The sequence below is a fragment of the Ceratosolen solmsi genome, unplaced genomic scaffold (assembly GCF_000503995.2).
Source record: "Ceratosolen solmsi marchali unplaced genomic scaffold, CerSol_1.0 scaffold30, whole genome shotgun sequence".
NCBI lineage: Eukaryota > Metazoa > Arthropoda > Insecta > Hymenoptera > Agaonidae > Ceratosolen > Ceratosolen solmsi.
Window position 1 is genome coordinate 3,908,607 of NW_011948421.1, and position 20,507 is coordinate 3,929,113.

At 26.4% G+C, this 20,507-nt stretch overlaps 1 protein-coding gene across 1 annotated transcript; it reads right to left on the minus strand.

Annotated features, from left to right (window-relative positions):
• Positions 1–3,745: 3,745 nt before the first annotated feature.
• mon2 (Mon2 homolog, regulator of endosome-to-Golgi trafficking) lies at positions 3,746–16,964 on the minus strand. The gene is made up of 23 exons (XM_011498521.1): positions 16,773–16,964; positions 15,807–15,941; positions 15,558–15,740; positions 15,232–15,468; positions 14,603–14,728; positions 14,293–14,490; positions 13,969–14,218; positions 12,972–13,125; positions 11,408–12,009; positions 9,603–9,973; positions 8,814–9,026; positions 8,496–8,671; positions 8,180–8,342; positions 7,692–8,093; positions 6,864–6,998; positions 6,544–6,794; positions 6,136–6,298; positions 5,913–6,056; positions 5,190–5,503; positions 4,846–5,027; positions 4,465–4,705; positions 4,293–4,375; positions 3,746–3,971 (listed from the first exon to the last, which is right to left on the minus strand). The coding sequence occupies exons 1-23, from the start codon at positions 16,893–16,895 to the stop codon at positions 3,787–3,789; spliced, it is 5,031 nt and encodes a 1,676-aa protein (XP_011496823.1). The 5' UTR covers positions 16,896–16,964; the 3' UTR covers positions 3,746–3,786.
• Positions 16,965–20,507: the final 3,543 nt, after the last annotated feature.

Here is a 20,507-nt window from a genome sequence, read left to right on the forward strand (position 1 = left end):
GATTAATTAATAAATATATTGAAGAAATATAAAATTGAATATTCAAAAATTTTTTATTGTGAGTAGAACATATATAAGAAAGTGTAAAAAAGATTGCAAAAATATAATAATAATGAATATAATTCTAAAAAATTATTAGAATTAAAATTTGCATGAAATTATTATTTACCAATTTTTAATAGAAATTAAATCAATTTCTAATCCTTTGAATACAATTTTTGTAAATCAAATTATATGAATAATATATATAATAACAACTACTGTTAAGTTTATGTTTATAAGATAAATTTTTATTACAATGAGAAATATTGAAAAATGGTGACAATTTATTAATTTAATAAAATAATTATCCCGATTATATTGATATTTTTTTCAAAACTTCAAATGTGTAATCATTTGAACATGCGTACAAATACGTGCATAAAAATAAAATAATTAATCGTTGATATTAGAGACAAGTATATTTTATAAAATAAAAATATATTTTACTTTACTTCCGATTAAAATTCATTTAAATAAGTAAATAATATATACATATAAAATTGTAAAATAAATTCCAACAATAGATATTTTATACACACTACTTTATAGTATGTGTGCTATGCGTACATGGCTACGTGTATTTTAAAAAAATGTAAAACTTAAAAAATGTTTTTAAAAGGGTTTACTTAATAGTAGTTTTTATAATAATGATTTTTTGCAGTATAATTTGAAATCTATTATTTCATATTTCTAAATTTTATTGGATTTAAAAAATTTAATTAATTTATGAATAAGATTTAGTAAAATAAAAAATTATTTCAAAGTTTGTAAAAATAATAACACAAATATATTTATTTAACAAATATATAAATTATTAAATATAGTAGTTAAATATAAAATTAAATAATCCTTTATGGATTTGTATAAATCCTATTTAATCTAAGATATCCTTACTGTATTTTAATAATGTAATTACATTTATGTTTTAATCCTTTAATTCTTTAAATATTGCCTTACATTTAGACATATATATGATATCTTCAGTAAATTTTTAAGTAATTAAATTTTTTAACGACTTAAATACTGATAAAGAGTAAACACTTAAATTATGATAGTTATTGAACATTATTTTAAATTGGATTACTAAAAGTATTATTTGTTTTCATTTATAATACATATTATCGTATGGAATTCATTCGATAAAATATCTATATAATACTGATATATTGATAATATTGATATCATGTTTTTCTGAATAATTATGTATTCTAGTCGAATAATTTATTTATTGATTTATTGAGATACAAATATGTGGTTTGCTAGAATACAAAAAATGTAAATTGTTTAGGAAATAAGTAAAATATTTATTTGATATTTATAATTATCCATATTAATTCTAATAAACTGAAATCTTTAATATTAATTAATTTGGTATCTATTATTTTAACATAATTAAAACAATACTCGTTGTCCAGATTTTTTATGCGTTAATATATTATATTTGTATATAAAAAATAATTGTATAACATCAAAAAAAAAAAAAAAAAAAAAAAAAAAAAATATATATATATATATATATATATATATAAATAAGATACAATTATATTATTTTAGAAAAGGGTTTTAGAAAAAATTATTTTAGAAATAATTCTTAAATAGAAAACTGGTGAAAAAATTTGAAGACTTAAATTGTGGAGTTTCAAAAATGTATACCGAGTGTAATCACTGTATAATTTGTTTAGTAATAAAAAATATGTATTATGTGAAGGATTTAATGTATTTATATTTTTAGGAATAATGTGCTTCTTGATACTATTAGTTTGAAAAATTAAGGGAAACAAATTTTAAAGTCAATATTAATGTGGTAAATAACAAGATTCGAGTGTTGTGTAATTATGCTTCAACATATTATATGATAAATAAAAATAAAAATTATACTGAATTGAAATTATATATGAATAAAAATATACAATGTAAGTTTTAGCGTACTAATTATATATAATCTATATATGTAGATGTTCAAAAAATAAATCTTTATCAAGCAAGTTTTATAATTACATTATTTTTTGTTTGTTATGCTTGAATCGATATTCTGATGTTTTCAATCTCTATTCATATCGTATCTACGGAAATATAAAAATGGTAGATTTTTAGTGGTTAAAAACATGAAAACGTAAGCGCAAAAATAAAAGAATAAACTTAAGAAAATTTTTTAAATTGTGCTTTGGAAAAAAAAAGTAAAATCGAGTAAACCGATAAATTTATCTATGTACTATCTGAAATAAGAGTAAAAAATTACAGAACTAAATTAAAGAGATAATGAATTTAAATAATATTTAAATGAAAAAAATTTAAATAATATTTAAATGATTCAATAACATAACTCAATAAAAAAAAATTAATTACGCTGTATTAATTAAATAAAAGAATACAATATATGCATTAATAGGATTCGATTTAATTATTTGATATGTATATATATTCTATAAGTTCGTTATTGTACTGTATAGGTGTGTATATTAATTGACCATATTTATTCTTTTTTAAATAAATGTTTTAACGATAATGTTTAAAAATTATTTTCCACTCTATTGTCCTGTTCCCGTATCACTTTAATTACTTATTCAATACAAAAGGATTACAAATTTCTATAAATTATTTGGATTTCCATATGTATTATATTTAAGAAATTAAATTTCTTTATTTTTTTTTTTTTTTTTTTGATTAACATATTTATTAAATATAAATAATAATGTAATTTTTATTATCGAATATCTTAACCATAATATAAAAAATTTAGTTTATTAGTTAATTGAATTAATTAAATATTTAATTGAAATTAATAAAAAATAAATAATTCGTTAAAGGTCAAACAAAAAAAAAAAAGATCCACATAGTTCACGTATTGAATTTGTATAACTTTATTTACATTATTACATTTTTGTTACGCAATTTTTTATGACGTTATCTCATAAATACAAGTCTGGCGCATTATTCTTGTAATTTATAAAATCTTCTACAGACAACATTAAATTCGATTTTACTTCTTGTAAATTATTCAATTAATATATACATACCGAATAAAAAGTATTTCATTTATGAGAGACACACCTATGCACTCTCATTTATAAATATATATATATATATTATTTAATATATATTATATATTATATTTACATGCATTTATATGAAAAACTTACTCAATCAAAACGTTTTGTTGTCAATTAACCATATATAGCACAAATAAAGCATTTGAAAAAAAAATTTATGTATTAAAAACAGAATACTCTTATATTATTTTGTGCCCTTTTATAAATTACTTTTTTATTAATTATTCACGTTATGTGTTATAATATGTCTGTTCAAAAAGTATCAAAACAGTGTTACAGCTATGAAATTATATCTTTCTTTTTCTATTTCCAGGTACATAAAACTTTAAACATAAATTACGTAATCAGTTAACTCAAATACCATTTTAAGCATATTGTATCATTAAAATAATATATTATATTCAATTAAAAACAATTAATAAATTATTTAAAATTTGATTATTCCAGGGCCATTTTCATTACTGTAATAAATTTTTAACTTTGTAAGATAATTAATAGTGATGTTGGTAAGAACCGTCTTGCAATTATTTTTGCATCATAAGAAATAATTACTTTCTAAAGTATTAAATTAAATATGTACGTAAGTTGATTCACTTTAATTATTCCGATACTCTGTCTATAAATATATGTGTATATATATATATATATTTTTTTTTTTAATCTATTCCTTTTGAATCTACAGCATCGATTTTTGTTAAAAAGGACGATAACAAACAGAATTTGAATTAGGAGAATTATTTGTGGGTGGTCTAAGGAGATCGTGGTACTGCATTAGCGCTTCTCTTAATGAACGCGAGACTTGGCCTGAGGCTGTTGCGACCGTACATTCGACGAGACATGGATACAACCCTATTAGCTGCTCCCATACCAAACGCTCCACTACAAAGATTGAAAATAAAATATAAAATTACACATAGATAACAATGTAAATAAGGTGGCAATCTATTTACTTTAAAAGGCACGTTTTCCTTAATCATTTCAACGTTAATATCAAATAGTGCACAACTCAACAAGTATTTTAATTCTCATAATTAAGTATTCAATTGGTTTATAAATTTTTAATAACGTCTAATATAATAATTTAGTAGTATAATAATTTATAATTAAGTGTATAATAAATTATTGCTAATATTAACTAAAATATATCAATAATTTCCTATAATTTTCCATAAATGAATTCATTGTTAATGAAAATTTTACCTTTATTTGCTGGAGCCTTTTTTAGTGAGACGACAAGAGTTGCTACAGCTTTCAAGACGAATGATATTTCCGACAACCTGTACCTAAAAGGCAGTTCTATAGTCACCTTTTTTTGGAAAACATAAAAAGCATACGAAAAAAAGAAGCATCTTGTTCAAACGATAGGCGTTACCTAGGGAGCGGACATTTGCCACTTCGACGCTCATCTTCGATATATCTCTTAAGAACTTCTTGAAATCTATGTAACAAGGCCGTGACGGCAAGTCGACCAGCAACGCCACCTTCATCTGCTATGTTATCAGTATCACTATATTCAATTTCGTTATTTAAACCATCGAGCAGTGAGAATTGTAAAAGAGTTTCGAAACATGTTTTTGCAAATTCTTCTCTCAATTTTGGTTCACCATTTTTTTCTATAAATATTTTACACGCATTAGTAAGTTAACAATAATTAACGTCACTTATAATGACAACAAACTATTTATTTTTTCGTATATAATAAATATTGTAATTCAAAACAAATAATGTGCAATTTAAACTTTTTTAAAGTTACCAATATTAGATGTTGCAGAATGAATGGATCCTTTATTTAACAACATAACAACTCGTAAAATAAATTGATGTGGAATGTATTGCGAATGCGGTAAAACTTCATCTCTCAAAAGCTCCATTACTTGACAATCTACTGCTTCATCAGCTTGAATTTCTTCCACACCTCGATCAGCATTAATTACACTAGAAGCAGTTATATAATTTTAATATTCCTACGTTAGAATTCAACGTATTGAAATAAATTAGTATTGTTTGCTTAAGTAAAAAAAAAAAAAAAAAAAAAAAAAAAAAAATCATAAAAATTATTGTAAAACAATATGCAAATTTATTGTTTAACGTATTTACCTTGAAGGAAATAGAAAATGATCGAGAGTATTGGCGAGCTCTTGCCACATATTTTGAAAATGATCTGGGTATTTTCTTGCAAGTGGTAAACCTATGTGTAAAATAGTTAAAAGACTCTTTACTGCTAGTTTCCAGGTGGTATGTGAAGGACATACATATTTCATAGCTAAAGGAACGTGAAGTGCTTCTATAATGTATTTTAGGATATGACCCTCGATTACGAGAATCTTCGCTGCAGTTTTCTGATATAAATTGACGACCATAGTCAGTGCTTTTTCTCCGAATGGTACATAATTCATAATAACCCAATCCGTCTGAAATAAATGTTTTTGCATATTTATTACAAAAATTAAAATTTATTATAAATCATCATATCGATAAAGAGAAACGATAGATAGGTATGTATAAAAATACTCTTGAATAAATCATAAAAGCAGAATATTTATTAGTTGTTGGTAAGAATTGAAATTTATATAAATTTTAACTGTAGCTTAATTTATAGCATTTTTGGCAAATTCATTAATCATATTTAAGCAAAGATAAGGAAAATAGCATTCAAATTTCTAATTTTACATAAATAAAATAATTCTTTTAACTTAATGAAAGCTATAAAATAATATTTTTTGTTCTTTAATTTCGCTTCAATCATTGCTTTTGTTAAAAACAATTTTTACACACTTCACGGTATCAATTTTACTCTAAATACTACATTTTATTACTTACGGATACGCCTCTAACTTGAGAAATGTGTTTTGTAGCAATTTTTCCGAATATTGGTGGTTCGCATGCTAATTTTGAAAAATACAGTAATTGCAAAAAAATTGGGCTAATCATTGTTTGCAAATTTTCAGTTGTCGACAATGCTTCCTAAAAAATTACATAACTCAATAAAGACAATCATTAGCAAGTGTAAACAAATTGATCTATTTTAACGATATTTGTTTACTTTTTGAAGCAGTTCCATGGAGTGCAGTATTCCGTCTTGTAACTGTGTAAGGACGATGTCTGGTACAGTCGGTAAGATGTAAGGTGTGGATTCCCCGTGTACTGGTACAGCGACTGCATTTTTTAGGACGAGGCACAATTTTTGTAAGTCGATCGCAGAAAATCTAAATGAAATGATATTAAACTTTTTACATTTAAAATATAAAGAAAATTATACTTTACATCGTTGTTTAAATGTTTATTTCCATTAAAACGAAAACATTATTAAAGAACGTAAAAATTATATATTAAAAAGTAATTGCAACAAGCACAATCAATTGATTATTTTTATTTCACAAAAATAAAATTTTTTTATTTAATTGTAAATCAATTGCTAATAATTAAGAATAATGTAGCAGTTGTATCATACTTATATTTAACGTGTTGGAAAACGGCGGGAAATATTTGAACTAAAGCAGTTAAGAATGCTTGCGATGGAATGTAAGGCTCTATTTCCATATCTTGGGGTGGTTTCGTACTATCTAAGCCAATGTTAAGCCAAATGCGCCATGCAACAATCCACAACGCTTCAGAATCGTCTGGCTGCACAGAATCATTATTGTCGATATTTTTAGGAAGATATAAAATTTCTTGAAATGACTTTAAGGCAGCGAGGGAAACCTGTAGAAATAGCAAATAAAATTTAAAAAATTTGGTAAACTGAAATTTGAAAGCGATTATTCCTCATACCTCGTTATTTTTACTGAGTGCCGAATTTTCAATGAATTCTAAGAGAAGTGACCAAGCTCTCGGGAAATCCCCTAGCATTTGCAAAAGCTGACGTTTTGTGTTAAAAACTCTGGCAACACCACTTAAAGTCAGTACCTACATAAAGCGAAAATGTAGTAAATATTTTATATAAAATTTACAATTTATAAAATTGTATGACTTAGTTTATTAAGTAAAAGAAAAACAACAAACAATTGCTTATGTCGTTTTGTTTACATTTATCGAAGTAATATGCCAATAAAGTAAAATTAATAATAGCATAAACTATTTTTTACTTAAATTTATGATAAAATATTTGCTTATCGCTTTTAATTATTATTATTATTATTATTTTTCAATATTTTGAAGATAAGATAAATATTCTCAATGAACAAGTAAATGTATATTAATCTTATTGCTATTAATAACAAAAATTATTTATATAATTTATGTTATTTTCATAAATTAATGTTTAATAGATTTATAAATTGCATAAGATACTTTAAAGAAACGAAATTAGTTACCCAATAAGGAATTCTCTTATGTGCTTAAATCTAGATTTTCAAGTTTTAAGAATTTTGAAAATTAGTTTCAATTTGAAATAAATTTTCCAATCTCTTTAACCAAGGAGCTTACATCAATATCATAATTATACCTTAATTCTTATATTGATTCATAATTATAATATCGATCAATTAGTTATGCCATTAATCATTAAATAAATCTATTGTTCATAAAGCTCGATCTAACGGAATCTTACGAATCACTCGTCGAATTAGTAGTTAAATACAAGAGCTGAGCTCTGTTTACCTGCGTTTCCGCCCATTGTTTCTGGGCCGTGTTCCTACTGTGATGTATAAGTATGTTACCAGAAGTATCGACTTTTTCATTGCTCGCCGAGCTGGATAAGCTCCTAACTTTGTCTAGAAGCGGAAATAGAACCTGCCAAAGTACGGCCTGCCACGTCGGTTGGTGTAATAAACTGCCATGAGCGGATATCGTGGAGAAAAGAGTTTGGCTCGCGGATTTGCGTACCGCCGGTCGAGGATCCACGCATAGATCACCGAGTCGTGCATACAGGCACATCCACAGTTTATCAAAGGCTGGCATATTAGTAGTGCCGGGGAAGTCTGGGAACACAGAGGCAGAATCGCCACGTAGCGATGCACAGATTTTCTCTTGATTTTGATAAAAGTAATCGCTTATGTTCCACTGTGACGAGTAATTCAATAAACTTGATTAATGATTTATGATTTGTGTTTGAAATTATTAGTTTGAAATATTGATACTTTTATTACCATTTGACCAACAGCGGTAAGCGATATATTTAGCTCTTGAGTTTGGGAGCCAAACTTTGCCGCTGTATCAACACAAAGGGGAAGACACCTCCAAGGCATTACCGGTAAAAAGTCTGTTACTACTAATTGCAGACATTGAAAAGCTATTCGAACTAAAGCCTCTCTGTAAATTTAATACACACTTGTGTTTATTTTCAATTTCATCCACTTTATTTTTCGACATTTTTTCAATATTTTATAATATTTTTAAACTTCAGCGTATTCAAATAAGAATTTAAGTAAACTCATTGTTAATTTGCTTATTATTATTATTTACCCATGGTGATCGGAAACTGCGCCAATGATTCCTAGTACTAATGGCCAACCGTGAAATAACGTCTCACCAGCGCCATGCAGAATCTGTAATACGCATTCCAATTGCCTTTGTCTGACATCAGCGTGTCGCACCAACGATAATTCAGATAATGGCCCTAGGAGAAGTGTTTGCAGTTTCTTCAAAACAAAATAAATAAATAAATAAATAAATAAATAAAGATGACCATTGGTTAGAGAAAAAAGCAGTATAAATAAAATCTAATCATATATATATATATATATATATATATATATATATATGTAATTATGAGACGAATACTTGGTTATCTCTTAGTGGCTGAGGATATTTATGTTGAAGGGCGGCTTTCACCAGATACGTAATTGCTTCAACGCCCCATTCTCTCATCCTTATATGAGGATGCTGACAAACTTCTAACAAATGGTTAGTTAACGGTCTCCATAAGACTTCCACTCTTGGTAAATTGACTAATCCAGTTTCTAAAAGCTTCGCTACCGCGAAAAGAGACGGTTCCTAAAAACATGATACAATATAATATTACAAATTATCTACAAGTTTTATAACATTGTTTATTAAATATCAATTTTTTTTTACGGATAATAATAGATGATTAATTAATTAATTAAATTGTACGTAAGACTTAAAGCTTAGTTACTGAAAGTTAATAATTTAGTTATATATATAGTTTATATATTAGTTATATATATAAATTATATAATTTAGTTAATAAAAAAAAAAAACACAATAGAGAATCATAAAATTAATCGTACTGTATTAATATTAGACTAAATATGTTTGTCACTAGACTATGAGATTATTCATTTAGGCGAAAGATTAAAAGAAAAAGGGATTCTTGCAAGTAAAATAGATTGAGATTTTATCACATTTGTACAATTCTATAATCAATAATAGGCATTACCATCTATTTCAGTTTATAAGAAAATATTTCGCGTTTTTTGTTCTTGTTATTTTTGTTTTAGAGTTCGAGTAATAATAACGAACCGTTGCGAGTAAATGAGCGTCGAAAATCTCGAATAAATGATTTCTACGCGAATGTAAAAGATTTATGATAAAAAAAATGGAGCTTACTCTATTGGTGTAGGCCAGTTCCATGGCCTCCTGACTAAGTTTACAAAGGGCGTCGATGAGGTGGTGAAGCGCCACGTCGTTGAGATGCTGACTGCTCTCGAATAATCGACTGAGCATGGCACTGAGGATCGGCAAGTCGGCCATTACAGCAGTGGTTAACATAGCGTTGGAGTCAGCGGCGGTTCGTCCGGCTTTGAGCGAACCACCAGTCGAGGGTTTGAGTCCGAGGATCCAAGCGAGGTGCTGAAGTGTGGTGAGAACAAGGTGCCAGGCACTCCCCAGGATGCTTCCTTGACAGTGAGCCAAGAGCAAGAGTGCTCGCATACACTGGAGGTTCTTTACAGTCAGCATCACAGGACCCTGTTGAGCGCCTATCACTTTTCTGTTATTTTGTCTTTCATTGCCATGCAAATTCGTGTAATTTTAGTCAAACGTAAACATCCCTCTTGTGTATTATTTTTCATTTGCATATGGTCATTCGCTAGATGCCATTATAATGCATATTATTAAATGAAGCTTGATTATGAAAAATATCATATTAATTTTTTGTTTACAGAACTTCATGTTTATTTGTAAATTTCAATTATGATTTAAATTATAAAAACAATCACACGGAATAATTTCTAAAACAATAATAACAGAATGTTGCAAATAGTTTGAGTCAGAAAACGTACAGATTAAAATATTCATAATGAAATGGCAATTGAAATATCCAAAATAAAATACGAGAACATTGTAGTTTAAATTTTTTTTTGTTTAATTTCATAGTCAGATTTATTATTAGAATTCAAACCGTATTTTCTTTATTATCATCAAACTTAAGTAATAATAATAGTAATCTATTCAACTTTTATCGAACAAAACTAATTATATGCGTAATAATAATATTCAACATCTAATACACATATATAATAAATAAATTGTTAACTAATTCATATTAACACAAATTATTATATTTACAATTAAACATAATTTATATTATTATATTCATAAATATATTGGAAAGTAAATAATATAAAATTCAATGTTATTAAAAAAATAAAAATAATAATAATAAAATCATCAAGTATAAAACAAAGACATTCACAGATATATTAATAAAGTACTAATATCTACTAATTCGTAAATAATATCGAAATTCGATGTAATCGCATCATGCTGTACTCTAGAAAAATTAATGAATTTGAAAAAGTATTTAGTTTTTTAAACAACTTCAAACAAATAATACAAGAAATTAATATGTTTATTGTAATATGAAACTCATTACTTGTTTGACATATACAATTCATATCAAGTAGTATAATAAAATAATATTTAATATAAACCTTAATATTAAATAAAAATACAAAAAGGACTGACATTTTTTTAAAGTTTTATTTACTCCTTTTTACATACTATTATGCTTCATTTAATATTTAATCAAAGTTACAATGTTATTTCAAAGACGTCTATTCTTAGTGGAATTATTTCTAAAAATACATGTGATTTATAAGTCAATGATTTATAAAAGAATTATAAAAAATATAATATAATTATAAAAAATACAATACACTAGTTTATAAAGCATAGTGTACAAGCTGAAGAAAAAGAATGTAGTAGAGAAAAAAGGTGAGTAACCAACTACGATGATATTTAATTTATTATAATGTTTACATTTTTTTAATCAATGAATTAATTTGGCAAAATAAAATTGTCTCTATATAATAAATTTATTCTTCTTCATTTCCTTCTCGTCGATCTTCTTATAATAATAATAATAATTGTTGTTAATAATACCAAGAAATCGGGGAAAAAAGTGAACTTACCAATTGGGAGAGAGGCCGTTGGGAGTGGAGTTCCAACGGCTACGACTTGCTGCCTATAATCCGAGTCCCCTAAATTGGATGGATTATATTGATTGGCCGACGTCGTTCCCGACGTCGTTCCCACATCCTGTTGTTGCTGCTGTTGTTGCTGTTGCTGTTGTTGCTGCTGTTGCTGTCTAGCTCCGGAAGCAATACCCTGGGGAGCACTGTAGAGTACCGTGAGAGCGTAATGAGGAGGCAACGAAGCTTTACAAATGGCCGTGATAAAGGCGTCCCGAGGTGTGTGCAAGTCTAACAATCCGCAGAGCGATGCGAACGTCTGGATTTCCTTAAGCACGTTTTCCGTAGCAGATTCGTCGGTACTCGCGTCGATTAGCGGACTCAAAGCCGCGAGTAGACCACACCAACTTGAACTGATGAGCTGCACATGGAGCTTGCGTTCGAGCTCGGACGGCTCATAGTTATGTTCTGCACCCTCCTCGCGTGGTCCGATTATGGCCAGGGCAATTGAGCGAATTATGTCAAGGAGACAAGCATACGCGATACTAATGCCATAGCCGTCTGGAATTTGTGGCGGATCCACCTTGTCCAGCATTTCTAAGCTTAAGGATAAAATGGAATGATGTTTTAAAGCGATCATTTTTTTTTTTTAGAAGGACTTGACATTGACTTTTGTTGTAATTAAATTAATTATTATTTTTTTTAAATAATATTTTTATTTTATTTTTCATTAAATCCTAGTTCAAAGCAATTTATAATCATTATTCTAAATCTTATATTACTCACATTTGAACTATCTTCTGTTTCATGTTAAATATTTTATTAAACAATCAAAAGCAAAATGACCAATTGTTTTTTTAACTAAATTTAAATACAATATTTATGAAAGTTCTTAAAAAATAATTGTATTGTATGGTTTTTACAAATACATAATGTGAGATTAAAATGTACTCGATATATTTATATAAGATTGTGTAATAATTATGCTCATAAATATGTTTAATATATTAGTAATATCATCTCATATATACGAATATACGAAGTATAAGAAATATAAGTATCCAAGAATATATTTTCCGTTTTCTGTTTTTGAAAACAATAGTAATTATTTTTTAAATTATTAAAGTATTTTATTTCTTATTTTTGTCGAATGTTTACTGCATTAGTTATACTAATTATTAATATATACTACTGTCGCCTCAAAATAAGTACGACCAAATTTATTGTGCCTGTTTGAATTAATTATTTATTATAATTAATTTAAAAAAGATCGTTATTTAATAAATATACATATTTCATTTTTATGATGCTATTAAATGTAAATCTATAAATTCATTAAAAGAAAATTTTCAAAATCATTTACAAGAAATAAATTTTATATTCATTATTTTTTTAATTAATAGCGCAAAGTACCATATTACTTAAATACTCTACAATATGAAAGCTAAAAAGTACATTTTATAACATCTTACATGATTTTACCAAATTAATTATAATGTTTATTAATAATATAATAATGTATAGAAATATAATATATCAATAGCGAAAACAAACTCAGACTTACTATGTTGATTTGGCTTGGCCACTAGTAAATGTAGCTACTACTGGAAGCCAGATTCCTCTTGAGTAGAATCCAGGCTGAGGAGTCACACCGGGTCCTATGGGCATCCCTGCCAATAATGCTGGAGCAGTACCTTGTGCAATTGGCGCAGCTGATCCTATTAAAAAATGATAACTTTTAAGCTTTATATAATTTAATATAATGATTTGCTCCAGACTTGATAAAACGTTCATTTATAAGAAATACTTATTAATATCATAATTTATAAGTAATATTTTATATATGTACATTAGTATAGTAATATGCCCTTAATGTATTGAGTTAATTTCTTTAAGATTTCCATAAATAAAAATCTTGATATATATATATATATGTATATATCGCAAAATTATGTTTTTAATATAAAACTATCCAACAATTTTCAATTTTAATTTTTGAAAGTCTAATGGTAATTGTAATAATTAAAAATATAATTATTTAATGGGAATTATTCAGTTTTTATAAAATAATGATATTAAAAATCAAATGATAAATAATAAATAAATTTAAATAAAAGTTGAAATTTTCAATTTTTAGTTTCTTAATTATCTTAAGATTATGTCTTATCAGGTTAGATAAGAATATAATAAATTTATTTAATTAATATACTAAATTCTTATCTTAGAACTTAGTTATTGATCATATGTCCAACCAGAAAACTTTTTTTAATAGAATTTTATATAAGTTTAATTTTTTTTACATATTGAAAGTATGTAGGACATAAGTATGAATTAAATTAAATTTCAAATAATAATCAAGAAATTAATCATTCATTATAATTTATAAGAAAATTGTAATATAAATAAAATAACATTCTATGTTCTTTAAGGATAATTTATCTTTACTATTATACTTAGATATTTTATAAATAATTTAAATGGAACTGTAATTTTTAGAATTTGCATATTTATAAAATAAACAAGGCATTTATAATATTATGCAATATTAATATATTACAAACCTGTATTAGTCTGTACCATATGTGGATTTATAAAAAGACTGTGTACATAAGCCCCTAAACTATTAACTATATCTTGAAATATATTAGTAGCATGTGGTTTTAAATCATAGCAATTACAGAAACTAGTCAATAAATCAGCCTGAACTGTCATCTTGTGCAGAACTTCTAATGCTAAAGCACGTTGCCATGGTGGTTTATCGGGATCCAAAAACTTAACAATTAACGATAAAAAAATTTCACATTCTGTTATCTACAAAATTCAAAATGAACCACTTAATACAGAGTTTACTATATTATAGATAAAATATAATGTCAAAATCTTACCAATAATGAATGATATTTTTGAATTAAAATTGATACAACTCTAAGCAATCTCATACTTATTGGAAAATATGGTTTATCAAGAGGTGTTGCTTGTTGCACAGAAGCTGGCACAGAGTTTCGATACTTTATATTAGGTGAAAATAGTTTTATAACAAGAGCACAAACGCGTTCCTTTAAAAGAAAACTAAATTCTGGGTGCTATAGTTAAAAAAATATTATTAATTTATAATTAATGTTTAATATTAATAGTAGTATATAATCGTATAATAGTAATAATATAACAGTAATGAAAAGTTCAAATATTTATTACCTTGAAAAATACTGATGAAAAATTCGTCAAAACAGATTCTAGTAATTCCAGACCAAAGGTTCTTGTCATTTCAGTAATGCCTATTAACCAATATGGTTGGTCTGCATTAACTAATTGTACTAAATCCTAAAAAAATCATATTAATTTGTACAAAAATGTGAAAATATAAATGTTTAATAAATGATTATATTAAATTTAAACACATCAAAAATTATAATATATTCTATAAAAAAATGTTCTTTTAAGCATACTAATTATTTGTGTGCCTTTAAAACTAAATTAGTAATAGAGACATGAAAATAATAAATTTATTATTTAAATAATTACATTGGAAGTTTCCAAATCTTAGTAAAACAAATTAAAATTTTTGTAAATTATAATTTTATAGATTAAAAATCTTTAAAGATAAGTAATATTAATTAAATATTTTTAATTGATAATTTAACTCGTAATTTTATATGTAAGTAACATGCACTTCAATGTCAAAATATATAAAACACTGTGATCTTTGTGAAATGTACTAACTGATATAATTATATGATACTAATTAAGCACCAGTAACTGAATTAGAATTGAAAATTCTAATTGACTGTTTGAACATTTAAATAATATTTATTAAACAATTCTACCTGAAACATTAAATATGCATCAGCAGCACAAGGTCTGAGAGCCTTTGGTGCTTGATTTGTAGATAATTTGAGTTCTTCCAAATTACTTTCCTCTTGTATCTGCTGATCAGAATGTTGATCATTTTCAATAACAACTCGCTCAAACACAAGAGAAACCAGTTGTCTAACAGTAGCTCCGGCAGTATTAATAGTCGTAGAATCTTTAGTGAAATGAAGTCGAAAACAAAGTACCAAGTTCTAAAGTATATCGATACATAAAATGAATATTCAATTATCTTTAAATATTTTAAAATAGAAAGAACAAATTGCATGACTTATTAACTCACTCTTGCTAGAGTATCTCCATGAACAATTGAATTACTCGTCAGTAACAATGTTACTGTTTGTAAAATTTTAACTTCTTCGATACCTGCTTCCATCAATATCCATAGCGCATCAGTAATATATCGAGCACCCTTTTGATCAATAGCTTGTTGAGTTATCAGTCTTTGCATTGTATTTAAACAAAACTGAAATATAAATTTAATACAATACACAAAAATAGTTGATGTAAAGAGTTCCTCATATTAATATACCTTAATAATCTTTAAATCTTTACTTTCACATCCCTGGACTAATGGATAGAGGATTTGATTGACAACATAATACATTTGTCCTGGTTGGCTATTTGAAGATGCTTGTTTTAACTTGACTATTCCTTCTTCACATGACTAAAGGTAAAAGTACGATTTTAACAATTCATTTTTATGAAATATGTATTTAATGAATTATACTATAATTATGATTTTTCTATAAAACATATATTTTTTGTGTATTATTTATTAATACAACTAAATTTTTACAAATACATTGAAATAAAGGAAAAATTAAATAAAATTAAAAATACAAGGAAAAATAAAACATTAAACAGTATTAAATGGTAAAAAAAATCAATTAAAGAAAAGACTAATACTAGTAATATTACTACTCTTACTATAATATTAATTTTCAAATTCTATATAAAGTGTAAATTATATTTTACAAAATTATATATATATATATATATATATATATATGGCTATGTGTACGTATATGTATGCATATGTAGACATTTGATAAATTGTTTAGAAATATAATCTTTATCGAAAAACTTTTATCTAAAAACATTTATTTAAGTAGAATGAATATTATTTCATGCACAATAATAAAATTATTAAAATTTTAAACAAGAAAAGCTTCAAATATGTAAATATGTAAAAGCTTAAATACAAATTAATAGAAAACTAAAGCGATTTGTTTAATATGCTTCAAAGTTCATGACAATGCATAAAACATTGTAATTATAATTGCAAGATTAAGGAATCATTGTGCGTGCATCGATATGGAGTATTTAAAACTCTAGTAAATTAATTTGTGGACTGATGTTAAACAAAGCGTTTGCATTATCAATTTTAGAGTGCATTAGTAAAATGTAATATGACAGAGAAAAGATATATTAAGTAAAATAAGCTCTAATATAATGATTTAACAGATTGTATTATGAGTGGACCCTATGTTCTGACCTCTTTGATCTGCGGATATTTTTTCTTCGTTTCAGAAGCAAGGATTTTGAGGTCAGCTTGAAGGGACTCGAAAAATTTGGTAACGCTCTCCTGAGCATTGCCTCCAGTAGCGGCACTCGACATTTTTCCTCGTAGATGAGGTACAATACCTACACCTACGTACGTGTTTCTGTCGTCTCTCTCTCTCTCTCTCTCTCTCCCGCTCCCAATCACTCTCTCTCTCTCTCTCTCTCTCTCTCTCTCTCTTTCTCCCTTTCTTCAAACACGCTCTCTTGTTCTTTCCTTCTCGCTCCTCTCTCACTAGCTTTCGCTCCCGTTTATTTACTGATGTGAGAATGTGTGGTTAACACTCATATCGAGTGCTAATATTGCATGTAATGTTCGAGCATTCGTCCCGCTAAGCAGAACTACGACAATTTTGTTTCTGACAGCGGCGTTTCGTGTACAGTCTGCTGTTGTGTTATCTTTTCAGCGTGGTCGTAGCTCCACCAGACGATCATCCAGTAAGGACTGAGTTGGCACCATGACGATTACCAACAAATACAAATTGATAATGAAACGATAAATTAGCAAATTCCAAAACTTGGATACATGCATGCGTACACATTCAAAAATGCATTATATGCCGCATGCATGTATTGATATGAAACTCATAGCAGCTGTCACTTTTTATACTAACCTATTGTAATGATATAATAACTGACGTACGGCTGTTGGTAAAGATGGTTACAAGACATTCCGGTGACGATAATGACATCTGCGTGCATAGACGGATGGGATTTTCGATAAGCAAATACAATGAATCAAATATTATCCAGGTGTTGTATTTTTTTTTTTTTTTTTTTTTTTTTTTTTTTTTTTTATTTTATTTCCCTTATCTTTAAGAGTTTTTAATAGAAGCATATATCGGACTAACATATTTAATAGATCGAATGATTAAATAATAGATAAGAAATAAGCAATCAATTATGGAAATGATTGATTTTTACTTATAATACATTTTAGATTATTCTACAAGGAATTCAGAATTCAAAAAAAAAAGACAAAAAATAAATTAATCAATACAAGTAAATGAAATAACCTTATATTTTTATTTTTATTTTCAAATCATAAAAATAATGTGCTGTAAAATTTTGAAATATTTCTTAGGCTGACGGTTTTACTGAGCATTAAAACATCTATTCTTGTAAACTAAATTAATCGTAGAAGCAATAAAGAATCAATATAAAATTGTTTGTATATACAAATGTTACAAATAAATATTATCAATATTTTTCTACAATTTGCAATATTCTTTTATTCTTAATAATTTCTTCATAGATAATATTAATTGAAAGCAATAGCATGACTATAATGAAATGTTTCTATTCATTGATTATTTAATTATTATTTTGTAGAATACAAAGATCTGACTGAAAACTATTTTATATTTTTTTAAGCACGTTTAGAATGGAAGTTTGAATAATAATAATAATAATTGGATTGAATAAGATTGAAACAGAACAAAGTGAATACTAATATCTCCGCCAAGGGAATGTAGGGAATGTAATATTGATATTGTTATTAAAAATTTTATTATTTTTTTTCCGTTGAACTTATAGATCAAATATAGATATATATATATATCAAATCTAACACATTTCTTCCTCTTACAAAACGATATTTAATCGTAAAAGTCTGTCACAGAATTCTTATACTTCAAACATTTTTATCATAAATTATTTAAGGCAATAATTCTTTAAGGAGAGGTTTTAAGAAAAAATATTTTGCTTAATTTCCTTAATTTCTTGATAATTATTAGAGTTTATCGCGGAAAACTATAAAACAAAATCATATCGTCATTGACTTCTTAATATTCAAATGAATGTTGCTCATTATTAAGATTGCTTTTGCAAGACAATTTTAACTAGTTCAATTATAATCAAACCTCGTTAATATTGATTAAAAACAAATTCGTCGACAATAATAACATTTCATTTCATATAATCTTCATAGAAAATCATTTTTGCTATAATTTTTTTTTTCATATCGTTATTAATTCCCTTATAATTAATATATGTCATTACATATCATACACTTTAAGAAGTTGCACAGAAAAGAAAATGTAATGTCGGTCATTTTCAAACTCTACAAATCTTTGGAGGGACTGCTTTATTATTTAGTACTGGCATACTGACCGCTATTTCTCAAGCCACTGTAATTACAATTATTAATAGATGCGCAGAAATATCACTCACGCAATTATACACGACAACAAACCGGCCACAACCAGCCGAGTAGCGCGCATACAACCTTTCTTCCCTCCCGCGACTCGAAGAGATTCATTGGTTGTTTACAATTCATCGCTCCCGCGACTGCGCATGCTCCATAATTCCTCGTAATATAAAAATGACCGTGAAGTAAATCTAGTCAGGGTCAATCGCTATGAATCGGCTTTTGCACTAAACACTTTATTCTGAAGCCTTCGTGTCAATTGTATCGAAATATCCGAATTCGAATTTTAGTTATTATCTTGACAAGTCGAGACCATTAGATAGGATATTATTCGAGACAGGTTCTTTTAATGTGTCTTCTGCTAAGGCTGCTCAATATCACGAGTACCGGTAACCGTCGAGTATTAACGGGTGCTTCGTCATCACCTCCGTTGCACGTCACGTTGGCCATTTGAATATTGAATGAACAAGGATCATCAGTCCCTATTTGAGCTAAGGTTAACCGAACGCTGTTCCCGTCGTCGTTGGAGATTACACTATTCAACCTATAACTAAGGGCACATTAAAATATTAATATTTTAATATTAATATTCTTTTAAATTCAATGTAGAACGAATGACGAATAATCATAAAAAGATTTATATTTTTCTCATTTTTATATATTGTTAGTTGCCATAGATTATAGTGTCGTTTGACTTTTATTTGCATATTTCATTTTATCTGGGCTAAAATAAAAAAAAAAAAAAAAAAAAAAAAAAAAAAAAAAATTAAGACATTAATAATAGTTTAATTTGTTATACATTAAATTATTGTATAATATTTAAACATACATCGAATTGAGAATTACGATCGAGTAATCGAACTAAACTTAAAAAGTTTATACTTAGAACTACGAAGTTTTCTGACTAAAATCGTTTATTGCTTATTTATTTTTATTAAATTTAAATGTTCGATGTTCGCCGTTTTAGCGAACGTTAATTAATAACCGGGGAAAGACCTGACAGTATTACGATCATTCTAGATTCTCTTATTTTTATACTTATGGGATCTCTCAGTTTAATAATTTTTTTAATCTAGACAACATCGTCTTTTATCGATTAAATTTTTATTTTTTTTTTCCATACTTCGATTGTCATTGCAAAAATGCTGTGCGCGTGTTTGATAAAATTCTTTTATTTAATTTTATTACGCATCCATTATGGTATTTCATCGCGTATTATGATTTAAAAAATTATACTACATCAATGAAATCATTAATTTCTAAAAATAAACATTATAATTAAATGATTAATTTACTACGAGTATTGTTACTTATTTATATTATTGTAAATTAATAATTGCTTCTTTTACTAAGCAAATTATCTTAATCAAGAGTTCAATATTGTTGTTAATTATTAAAGTTTTTTTTATGTTTTGCAAATTAATTTCACATTTATATCTTATTTACCGATAATATCTCACAAGTTAAGTTTTATATTTGTGTGTAGAGCATTTTTTTCAAAACACATTAAATATTTGTATA